Genomic DNA, 12,553 nt, shown 5'->3' on the forward strand with positions numbered 1-12,553 from the left:
GATCAGAATTTCGAATGGCATCAGAGGGATTGTGTACAACAGGAAGCTCACCCACAAGTCTCTGGGAATGCTACACTCAGGAATTTCCTTCCTGGGTCTACAGGCTCCCCCAAAACACCTAGGCTAAACCCACTCTTCCTGACTCTGCTGCCAGCTCTTTGTGCAGGCTCCCAAATGTGTCTGTGAGACAAGCTCTGGTGGACAGGGAGCACACCTAGAATAGGCCATGGTCATTGGTCAAAGAATAAAACCTCAAACCTTCTAGAATGCTTCTTCTAGAATGCTATTTCCAATAGCCAACCTGGTGAATTGTAACAAGAGCTGACACAAAGACTTAAAAATTTGGTCCCAAGAGAGCAAGAAGAGTGGAGCAGGTATACCTCATGCACAAGGAATAACTTAGATAGTAACAATACTACAGAAGATAAAACTACCTGCTGAAAGTAGTGAGCACAGAGTTAAGGAGGTATCTGCTACTTCAAATGCAAAAGCAGCAGTGCATAACACGAAAAATGTGAAAAATCAAGGAAATTTGGCATCACAGAAACAAAATGACAGTTCTCCAGCAACCAAGCTCAAAGGCACAGAATACTGCAGTCTAACTGATAAAGAATTCAGAAAAGCAGTTATGAATAAACTCAAAGACTTACAAGAAAACTCAAAGGCAATTCATTGAAATCAGAAATAAACCATATGAACAAAATGAGTTCTATTCCGAAGAGATTGAGACTGTAAAACAGAACCAGACAAATTCTGGAGCTGAAGAATTTGATGAATGGGATGAAGAATACAATAGAGAGCAGCTGTAGCAGGGTAGGCCAGATGGAAGAAAGAATACATGACTTATAGGATAGGAATTTTGAAATAACACAGAAGAGATGAAAGAATAGAGATTAAAAAAGAGCAAAGAAAGTACATGAGCTATGGGATTGGATCAAAAAGACAACTATCAGAGTAAGAGAAATATCAGAATAAGCAGTTTTCCATAAAGGGAAGAGAGGGACTTGGGGGCAGATTTAATTTTTTTGTTTGATTTTGTAGAGATTTTATTTACTTATTCATGAGAAACAGAGAGAGAGAGAGAGAGAGGCATAGACAGGCAGAGAGAAAAGCAGGTTCCCCATGGGGAGCCTGATGTAGAACTTGATCCCAGAATCCTGGGATCACTACCTGAGCCAAGGGCAGATGCTCAACCACTGAGCCACCCAGGGGCCCCTCAGGGGCAGAGTTTATTTAAAGAAATGATAGCCGAGAACTTACCAAAACTGAGGAAAGACTTGGACATATAAGTCCACAAAGCTGATAGGTCATCCCATTATCTCAATGCAGAAAGATCTTCTCCAAGACACATTATAATGAAACTGAAAAATCAATGATAGAGAATCTTAAATGAAGCTGGGAGGGTGAGTAGGGGGGAGAAGAACATAACCTACAAAGGACCCTCATTAGGCTATCAGCAGATTTCTCAGCAGAAACTACAGGCCAGAAGGGAGTGGAATGACATATTCAGTGCTAAAGATAAAGACCACCAACCAAGTATCTGGCCAAGTTATCTTGCAGATAAGATATCCCAGACAAACCTCAGGGAGTTCACCACCACTAGACTTGCCCTACAAGATGCTGAAAGGAGTTCTTCAAGCTGAAATGAAAAATACTAATCCATAGCATGAAAACATGGAAGTACACAACACATTAGTAAAAATGAAAAATAGATGGAATTAGGTAACTGTAACCTCTATTAGGATGATGCTTTAACCACTCATCTGTAGTATAAAGGTTAAAGGAAAAGAGCAGTAAAAAGAACCATAGGTACTATAAATTGTTAATATGCAACATAAAAAGAGGTAAAAAAGGATAAAAGGAGAGTCTTAATAGGCGATTGAATATAAGTTACTGTCAGATAAGATGGCCTGTTTTATCTGTAAGATGTTTTATGGTAACAACATAGCAAAAACCTAGAGCAGATCCATGAGACAAAGGGGAAATAGACTATACCACCACAGAAAATAACCAGTTTATGAAGGTAGGCAGAAACAGAGGGGAAAAAGAAAAAATGGGAATACAGAGCCACTAGAACACAGCGAATACTGTGGCATTAGTAAGGACTTCTGTAAATTAACTACTCTAAATGTGAGTAGATTAAATTCATCAAGCAAAAGGCACAGAGTGGCTGATGGAAAAAAGCTAACAAAAAACAGGACACAGCTATCTGCTGCCTACAAGAGATCAACTTGAGCCTTAAAAACACAAAGTGAAGGGATGGAGAAAGATAATTCCATGTGAGTAGGAACCAAAGAAAGTGGGAATAGCTATCCTTGTATCAGACAAAGTAGACTTTAAAACAAAATGGTAACAAGAGACAAGTAAGGTCATTACATGATGATGAAGGGATTAATCCATCAAGAAGGTGTAACAGTAGTATATATGCACCTAACATCAGAGCATCTAAATATATTAAATATTAACAACTATGAAGGAAGACAACTATGAAGGAAGAAACAGACAACAAACAATAGGACTTTTTTTTTTTTTAGATTTTATTTATTGATTCATGAGAGACACAGAAAGAGAGAGGCAGAGACATAAACAGAGGGAGAAGCAGGCTCCTTGCAGGGAGCTTGATGTTGGACTCAATCCTGGGACTCCAAGATCACACCCTGAGCCGAAGGCAGATGCTTAACTACTAAGCCACCCAGGCGTCCCAATAGGAGACTTTAATATATCACTTTCAGCAATGCACAGATTATCCAGAGTAAAGCATCAAGGAAATGATAGATTTGTACCAAATATTACATCAAACTGACTTAATAGACATTTATAGAAAATTTCATCCAATGGCAACAGAATACACATTTTTCTCAAGTATACATGGAACATTTTTTAAGAATGCATCATATGATAGAGCACAGAACAAATCATAGCAAAATAAGACTGAAATCATACCAAGTATCTTTTCCAACCACAATGGTATGAAACTAGAGATCTTTAATGAGGAAAGTTAGAATATCTACAAATATATGGAAACTAAATACCACACTCCTGAACAACCATTGAGTTGAAGAAATCAAAAGGCAAACCAAAGAATATCTCAAAGCAAATGGAAACACAGCATACCAAGCAGTGATGGATGCTTCAAAAGCACTTCTGGTAGGGAAGTTAATAGCAATATATGCATATTAAATGATATTTCAAATAACCCACGTTTATACCTCAAGAAACTAGAAAAAGAAGAACAAATTAAGTCCAAAGTTAGCAGAAGGAAGGAAATAAAGATCAGATCTGACATAAATAAAATTAGAGACCAGAAAATCAATAGAAAAGATCAGTGACTCTAAGAGCTTTTTTTGTTTTGTTTTGTTTTGTTTGTAGTTTTATGGTTTTATTAACACAAATTAGAAGATGAAATCGACAGACTTTTAGCAAGACCCATTAAAAAGAAAACTCAAAATCAGAAATGAAAGAGGAGAAATTATAGCTGACACTGCAGAAAAACGTTTAAAATCCTAAGTCACTATTATGAACAATTTTATACCTACAAATTAGATAATGTAGAAGAAATGGATAAATTTCATAGACACACAACCTACTAAGACTGAAGCAGAAAGAGATATAAAGTCTGAGCAGATTGATAATGAGTGAGGAGATTGACTCAGGTTTTAAAGTGCCAGATGCCTTCATGTATGAATTCTACCAAACATTTTAAGAAGAATTATTGCCAACCCTTCTCAAACTCTTCCCAAAAAATTGAAGAGGAGGGAACACTTCCAGACTATTCTGTGAGGCCAGTATTACCCTGATACCAAAGCCAAGTAAGAACAGTATAGGGAAAGAACACTATAGACCAATATCCTGAAGAATGTTGTTGCAAAAATTCTCAAAAAAAAAAAAAAAATACTAGCAAACCATATTTAAGAACTCATTAAAAGGATTTACACACCATGACTAAGTGGGATTTCTCACTGGGATGCAGGGATAGTTCATCATATGCAAATCAAATGTGATACAGTACATTAGTGGAATGAAAGGCAAAAATCACCGAACCTCTCAATAGATGCAGTAAAAGCATTTGACAAAGTACAACATCCTTTCATGATGGAAATCCTCAATAGAATAAAAGAAGAACATACATCAGCATAATAAAAGCCATATATGATATCCACAGTTAACATTGTATTCAACAGAGAAAAATCAAAAGCTTTTCCTCTAAAATCAGGAATAAGACAGAGGTGCCTGCCTCTTCTCTCCATTCTTATTTAACATAATACCAGCAGTCCTAGCTACAACAATCAAGCAAGACAACTTCTTAAAAAACATCCAAATCAGAAAAGAAAAATTAAAATTGTCATGGTTTGCAGATGATGTGATCTTATATATTAAAAGTCCCAAATTCCCAATATGTTGGATTTAATCAATTGGAAAAAGAACTAGTGGATGTAATCAGTCAATTCAGTAAAGTGGCAGGATTGAAAATCAACACACACAAAAGGAAGGAAGGAAGGAAGGAAGAAAGAGAAAGAAAGAAAGAAAGAGAAAGAAAGAAAGAAAGAAGAAAGAAAGAAAGAAAATCAACACACAGAAATCAGTTCCTTCTCTGTGTACTAACAATGAAACATCTGAAAAAGAAATAAGGAAAACTATCCACTCACAGTAACATCAGACACAATAAAATACCAAAGAATAAATTTAACCAAGGAAGTAAAGATCTAGATAATGAAAAATACAAGACTTTGTTTAAAGGATTTTAAGAAGATACAAACAATTGAAAGATATTTCACGATCAGAAGAGATAGTATCATTAAAATGCTCATTTTACCCAAAGTCATCTCTGGATTTAATACATTTCCTATCAAAATTCCAGTGGCATTTTTGACAGCAATAGAATAAATACTAAAATTTGAATGAAACCACAAAAGACCTTGAATAGCCAAAGCAGTCATTAGAAAGAACAAAGCAAGTGGCATCACACTTCCCAATTTCAAACTATACTACAAATATGGTACCAACATAAAAATGGACACATAGACCAACAGAACAGAATACAGACACCAGAGTTAAACCTCTACATACAGTGCCAGCTAATATTTGATAAAGGAGCCAAGAACATCCAATAGGGAAAATAGTCTTTTCAGCAAATGATGTTGAGAAACCTGGATTACCACCTGCAGGAAAATGAAATTGGACCCTTACCTTATTCCACTCACAAAAATTACCTCAAAATAGATCAGACACTTAAACATAAGAACTGATACCATGAAACTCCTAGAAGAAAACTTAGGGAAGAAGCTCTTTGAAATTGGCCCTGGCAGTAATTTTTGGGGGGGAAGACACCAAAAGAACAACAGCAACAACAAAAACCTAACAAAATGGAAAGGCAACCTACAGAAAGAGAATATTTGAAAACCACACATTGGGTAAAGGGTTACTATTCAAATTTTATAAAGAACTCCCGACAACTCAACAGAAAACAAAACAAAAAAACCAATCTGATTAAAAAGTGAACAGAGGAACTGAATAGATATTTTTCCAGAAAAAGTGCAGATGGCCAACTGGGACATGAAAAGATGTTCAACATCAGTAATCATCAGGGAAATGCAAATCAAAACTACAATGAAATATCATCTCACACCCGTCAATGTCTGTCATCAAGAAGACAAGAGATAATAAGTATTGATGAGATTATGGAGAAAAGGAAACCATCATTCAGGATCTGTGGGAATGCAAACTGGTGCATTGTGGAAAAACAATATAGAGATTCCTTTAAAAATTACAGTTAGAGCTATCCTATGATCCAATAATCTTACTTTTGAGTATTTATTCAAAGGAAGAGAAAAAACAGGTTATCTAAGAGATAACTGCACTCCAATGTTGATTTCTGCATTATTCACAATAGTCCAGGTATGGAAACAACTTGGGTGCCTGACAACAAAAATGGAAGAAGATATGGACACACACACACGTCCCTTACATGTGGAATCTAAAACAAAACAAAACAAACAACAAAAAAACAAACCAGAATGAAATGGTAGTTACCTGAGGCTGGGGTTGGTGGAAATGGTAGAGATGATGTTTAAGGGTACATTCTTGTACTTAGTAGATAAGTAAGTCCTAGCGTTCTAATACACAGTGCAGGGACTACAGACAGCAGAACTTTATTGCAAACCTTAAAATTGCTAAGAGACTAGGTCTTAATTGTTCCTACCACTAGGAGTGACAATTATCGGATGTGATTGAAATACTACCTAATGCTACAGTGGCAATTGTACTGCAGCATAAGTGCGTGAAATCAGTATGTTGTACACCTTAAACTTACACTATGTTATATGTCAGTTACAATGAAAAAAATACACAATAACAAGTATTATGGCAATTGTACTGCAGCATAGTAAAATCAGTATGTTGTACACCTTAAACTTACACAATGTTATATGTCAGTTACCTCTCAATTAAAAAAAAATACAGTAACAAGTATTATCAGGATGTGGAGAAATTAGAACACTTGCACTGATGGTAGGAATGTAAAATGATGCAACCGCTATAGAAAACAGTATGGTGTTTCCTGAAAAAAATCAAGAATAAAATTACCATATGATCCAGCAGTCCCTCTTATAAGAACTGCAGGCAGAGACTCAAACAGATATTTGTACACACATGTTGCATTATTACACACAACGGCCTAAAGGTGGAAGCAACCTAAGTGTCTAATGGATGAATAGATAAACAGTGCGGTATATATTCATACAGTGAGCTATTATTCAGCCTTGGAAACGAGGAAACTGACACATGCAACAACGTGGATGAATCCTGGGGACATTATGCCAAGTAAAATAAGCCAGTCACAAAAGAACAAGTATTATGTGATTTCACATAGATGAAGTAACTACAGTAGTCTGATTCAGAGGTAGAAAGAGTGGTGGTTGCAGGGGAGATGGGGAGATGATGTTTACTGAATATAGAGTGTCAGTTTGGCATGGTGAAGAGCACTGTGGAGATGGATAGCATAGCAGCATGAAGGTACTTGACACTATTGCACTGTGCGCTTAAAAATGGTTAAGATGGTAAATTTTATGTTAGGTGTATTTTACCAGAATAAAACATTAAAAAAAAATGTTTTTGAGCAAAAACAACCCTCAGGAATGGATCATATGATCCACTGTGATTATAAGGCAGTGACTGGAGTTAAGAGAATGAGAAAAGGTGAGATTGCAACCTGATTGGCTGGAAAAGGAAAGGAGTCAGGGGCATTCACCAGAGCCCCTTGTCAGGGGTTTCTTTTTTTTTTTTTTTTGTCAGGGGTTTCGTTCCGGAGCGAACCTCACATTCTGTCTGTTGCTCCTTTACTTTACCTCAGACTTGAATTTGGGAGGTGTCCTTTTATTTCCTGTTGATGATAAAGAGTCAAGGAACAAAGGACAAGATCTGGTAAGTAAAAAAAAGTCTCTTATCAAAACTAAATTTTGGCTTACATCATCTCCTTGAAACTTCTGTTCATGTGGGCCTGTCAGTGTAGTAGTCGCAGGGGCTACTCTAACAAAACACCCCAAGACTGTACTTTCAGGGATCATTTCTATAGTTTGTTATAAAACACTACCAACTAGGTGGCTTAGAAAACAAATTAATTTCTTTAGTTCTGGAGGCTACTGGTCCAAGATTAAGGTGCCAACAGGGCTAGTTTCCTCTATTGTCTCTCTCCTTGGCTTAGGGGTGGTCGCCTGCTGTCTGTGTCTTCACTTGGTCTTTCCTCTGTGTGTGCACATCCCTGGTGTCTCAATGTATATATCCTTGGTGTCTCAGTGTATATCCATATTTCTTTCTGTAAGCACAGCAGTTAGACTGGATTAGGCATCACCCTAGGGGCCTCATTTTAGCTTACTTGCTTTCTTTGAGGGCCCAATCTCCACATACAGTCACTTCTAAAGTAGTGAGGCTTAGGGCTTCAACATACGAATTTGAGAGGACACAATTCAACCCATAACAAGCAGGTTGGGCTTCACACTCCACCACACTCTCTCCATCCCCCTTGCTTTTGTCCATCATAGTTGCTTTAACATTGTCCCCTAACTTGGCTTGTTCCCTGCGTTGACCTAAGGCAGTCTCCTCCTGAAGAGTGTGGACTCATTTTGTCATTTTATCCTTAATACCTCACACAGTACCAGCTCATGGGAAATGCTCAGGAAACATTGAATAAGAAAACATGACTCAAAACTCCAAGCATTTCCTCATTTATTATGTGAAAAATTGTGTAAAAGATTGTTTAGTAGCTAGCCATAAGCAGAGGGGAGGAGCCGATCTGTATTTCCTCTACCTGTATTAAGATTCTCCTTTGAGGCACCTAGGTGACTCAGTTGGTTAAGCATTTAGCTTGATTTTGGCTCAAGTGATGATCTCAGGGTCCTGAGATTGAGCCCTACAACAGGACTCTGTGCTGAGCATGGAGCCTGCTTGAGATTCTTTTTCCCTCTCCCTCTGCCCCTCCCCCTGCTCACCCTTTTTTCTTCAAAAAAAAAAAAAAAAAAGTTTCACCTTTTCCATCTTAAGTGTCTCTTACTTTACCAGTCCTCTTATAATTCCTGTAAGATGTTTTACTAACCACACTTAACCTGGCTTTCTCAAGGGCTTGAATTCGTATTCAATTATTTTTTTTTCTTCGTATTCAATTTAAAGCCAAATCTTACTGAGAAAAGAAATTTAGAAACCAGGCTGAAAGGGACATATATATATCTTGAGTTTGGTGACTTGTGTGTTTGACCACAAAGTGGCTTCTGCCTATTCAGTCATTTTTTTCAGTCATTTCTAAAATGCTAAAAAAAAAAAAAAAGAAAAAAAAAAAAAAAAAGAACAACACAATGGTTATGGCATAAATGCTCAAGTGACTCAAAACTATTTACAACCGGTTGTGATAGGATGGTAGAGATGTCAGTCCCAGACATTCCCTTGACACTTTGTCCAGTCTCCCCCACTTAGGACAGGTGGGAATTACTTGAACAGAGATGGAATGAGGGTTGGGAGCTGACTTGAGCATCAGCCAGAGGGCTGTATACAGGAACCTGTAAAGTCCTTTCTGCTTCTAAGCCTGAAAAATTCTTTCTCTACTGTTGAGAGTACTTAGGAAAGACAGCATATTTTGAACACTGGTTTTAGCATATCTTAAAAAGAAGAAGAAATGCATGTGTATAAAGTTACTACAAAATAAAACAATGATGATGGAAAATTAAGTCATGAATCTGGTAGGACATGGTTGTTGAGGGCAGAGCATTCAAAGATGATGGAGACAAAAAAAAAAAAAAAAACAAAGACAATGGTGACAAAGCCCCCCTCTATGGGCAGGTCACTTTGTTAACAGTGCAGCCTTCTCATGTCATTGTCAACCATGTGTTGGTTGTCCTCCTAGTTGGCCTTGATTGTGGCTCAGCACCGTGATCGCTCCAATGTCCTGTCTGGCATTAAGATGGCAGCCCTAGAAGAGGGCCTGAAGAAGATCTATTTAGCAGCAAAGAAAAAGAAAGGTAAGCTTTTCATCTGTGCTCAGGAGTAGATGCGTTTCCGTTTCCAGGCATGTGATAGGATTTTTAAAGGGAGGTGAGAAATGTTAAAACCTCATTCTATATATATGATAAAGGTAAGCCCCCATATAAGAGACCACACAAGTAACCACCACATCATCTTAGCCTCTTTTCCTTCCCAGGTCACTTTTGTTTATCTCTGTGGACTATCTCCCTGCACTGGGGTAGTTGTATCATGATTTTAAAGATGAGGAAGCAGAAGACCAGAGATGTAGTAATCTGGTTAGATGTAATTGAGGAATGCTGTTTATCCTATCCCATCCCCTCTTGGATAGCCACACACTGTTCACATTACCAGATAGTTTTCTGCCAAAAGTCAGAGTGAAGTTTTATTTCCATTGTGTCTCAGAGTTTGTTGAACTGACTGACTTGTTAAAAAATCTGTTTATTATGGGGCACCTGCGTGGGTCAATCCATTAGTGTCCGACTCTTGATTTCAGCTCAGGTCATGATCTCAGGTTTATGAGATTGAGCCCTGAGTCCGGCTCCACACTGAGCGTGGATCCTGCTTAAGATTCTCCCTCTCCCCCTCCCCCTCTTAAAAATCTTTTTATCTCCAACATTGATCATATTCTATGTTCATTGTACCTTCTTACTTCCAGAGCCTGTAAGTCTTTTGTGTTTAATAGAATTACTTAATTTTTCATATTATGGTCCCACCCCAGAATATTTTTTTGATATTGTAATTGTATGCTTTGTGTGGGATGCATACCATGATTATATACATTTTGTCTGTTGGAAACCACAAAGTGACTGAAAGTATAGTTGTCTGTTATATATATTTATACTGAATCAAGTTTTTGACAAATGACAACATCATGATCTATTTTTTCCCTCTTTAATAGCAAGTGTTCATCTTCCACGCATTGGACATGCCACAAAAGCTTTTAACTGGTATGGTACTGAACGACTTATTCGGAAACACTTGGCTGCAAAAGGCATCCCAACTTACATGTATCCTTTTGTGATCTTATTAATGTTCTCTCTCAGCTCAGAGAAAATATCTTGCATTTTCTGGTATCACTAATCAAGGCCTGGGCTGCCTCTGCCACATTTTTTACTCTGTCCCCCACCAATGAAACAAAAACTTAAGAAGTACTTTGTAACTGGTACATATCCAGGGAGATAAATACACCCAAGCATTTCTGGGTGCCAGCAAGTAGATTAAAAGGTGTATGAAGGGAGGAGTTCACTGAATAATTGTCATTTGATAACATTGAATCTTTTCACATCAGGTCTCTAGAGATGCTTGAGGCCTGTAGCAAGGCCTAGTTCTAAGAATTTCACTCTGTTTAATTGAATGAACAATCAAACAAATGAGTAAACTATTTTACTTTTGAACCTATTCAGCTTATTCTTAGGATGCATTTTGAAATGCTTTTTGACCATTAGGATATAATTTAGTACTACCAGACTAGTATTTTCTTTGAATGTTCCCTTTGCTGTATCAGTTAGCATTATTTAAACTATTACTTTGAGTCTTAAAAAAAGATAATCACCAGAAGCTGAACTGACCCCCAAGAGTTATAATCATACAGAAACTTCATCTTTTTACTTATTAATTCAGTGTTGTTTTTCAGGACACTTAAATCACCATAAAAACAGAAAAGTCACATTTGATATGCTTGTACAATTCAAACACTATCAGAAAAGTTTTAATAATGAGATAACAGCAGTAATGAGTACTAACAGTATTGAAGAATTTATGAGATGGTGAAAGGGAATTAAGTCATGCTACTTCCAGAGTGATTATTTCTATGATTACTAAATTAGAGAACTAGCAGTTTTAGTAAAGTTGATTTTAAAGTCGTGAAATAGAACTTCCTTGACTCTCCTTATCAGATATTACTTTCCTAGAAGCAGGGTGGCTGTTCTTCATCCACAGTCCTCCTCTTCCCCAAGACAGCTGATGCCTTAGCAGTTAATATTTCCCCAGAGCTACTGAATTAGAGGGTTTCAAAAAGGAGTCCAGATCTGGTGGGCCTCTGAGATACTGTGTTTTCTGAATTCTCATTTTGTTCTCTAGGATGTGTTACTCTGATTCAGTATCAGTAATACAAGGATGCACACCTTAATTGGGAAAGTCCTCTGGCAGTTTGCCAGGGCTCCAGTTTTCATAGCTTATTTGCATAATAATAAATTTTCTTTCTCTAATAGTTTCATTGCTTGCTTTCTCCTCAATCCATTTTTCTTCTCCTCCATCAGACTAATTTCTTTACAGAGGGTTGGGTGTGTAGATTAAGGAGAAATGAAACAGGTTGCTCTGGAGAAGGAAGCACCTTCCTTTTATGCCTTGGGACAAACGACAGGACTCTGAGGGGCAGACCCTGACAAGTGAGATTCCTGATCTAGATGAGTGGAGCCTCTCCTGCCCTTCTTTTCACAGTGTTCAGCATCAAGATCTAGAAGACAAAACATTGGCCTAGAGGCCTGTCTAATGTGACAGGATCATCTTTCCCCCTTTCCACCAAATCAAGTTCAGCTTAAAGAAATAAGGGAATTGTGGAAATGGCACAAAACCAGCACAGAATGACTAGTAGTACTAGGGAGGGCAGGGGCTGAGAACCACAAGAGAATGAATCTTTCAGGGGAGACGCTATATAAACTGTGGCTTTTCATGCTTTTGTACAAAAACCCTCAGTCTTGGCTGACCTCAACCAGCCTAATTTCTGCTGATTTTAAGACCTCAGCACTTCTGCAGAGACCTCTTCAGAAGCCTCTGCCCTGGGCTCTTGATTTCAAGGTGCCTGGCTAGTGGGGCATTCAGAGCCAGGACCAGGACCTTTTAAGGAAGGTGATATCTATAGCACCTGGATTGTGCTGTTCTATTTAATTCCCTCCCTGGTACCTTCACCCTTCGACAATTTTAGCATCTGTGTTGAAAACCTATTAGACCCTAAATTCATGATTCCTTCATTTTTTTTTTCTCCTAAAACTTCTTTCCTTTTTTTAGAGAGAATCTCAAGCAGACTCCATGCCCAGCATGGAGCCCA

At 37.7% G+C, this 12,553-nt stretch overlaps 1 protein-coding gene across 7 annotated transcripts in view; it reads left to right on the forward strand.

Annotated features, from left to right (window-relative positions):
- CHD1L (chromodomain helicase DNA binding protein 1 like) overlaps window positions 1-11,716 on the forward strand; it is an 82,479-nt gene extending 70,763 nt beyond the window's left edge. For 6 of the 7 annotated variants that reach the window (XM_049095504.1, XM_049095510.1, XM_049095506.1 and 3 more), the window contains 4 exons: window positions 7,349-7,419; window positions 9,389-9,503; window positions 10,406-10,514; window positions 11,403-11,716. In XM_049095504.1, coding sequence (XP_048951461.1) covers window positions 7,349-7,419; window positions 9,389-9,503; window positions 10,406-10,514; window positions 11,403-11,478 — 371 coding nt within the window. In that variant the 3' untranslated portion in view covers window positions 11,479-11,716. Of the gene's footprint in view, window positions 1-7,290; window positions 7,420-9,388; window positions 9,504-10,405; window positions 10,515-11,402 lie in introns of those variants that run through there. The other variant, XM_049095508.1, reaches the window with a different exon arrangement.
- Window positions 11,717-12,553: the final 837 nt, after the last annotated feature.

This window comes from Canis lupus, chromosome 17 (assembly GCF_003254725.2).
Source record: "Canis lupus dingo isolate Sandy chromosome 17, ASM325472v2, whole genome shotgun sequence".
Lineage (NCBI taxonomy): Eukaryota > Metazoa > Chordata > Mammalia > Carnivora > Canidae > Canis > Canis lupus.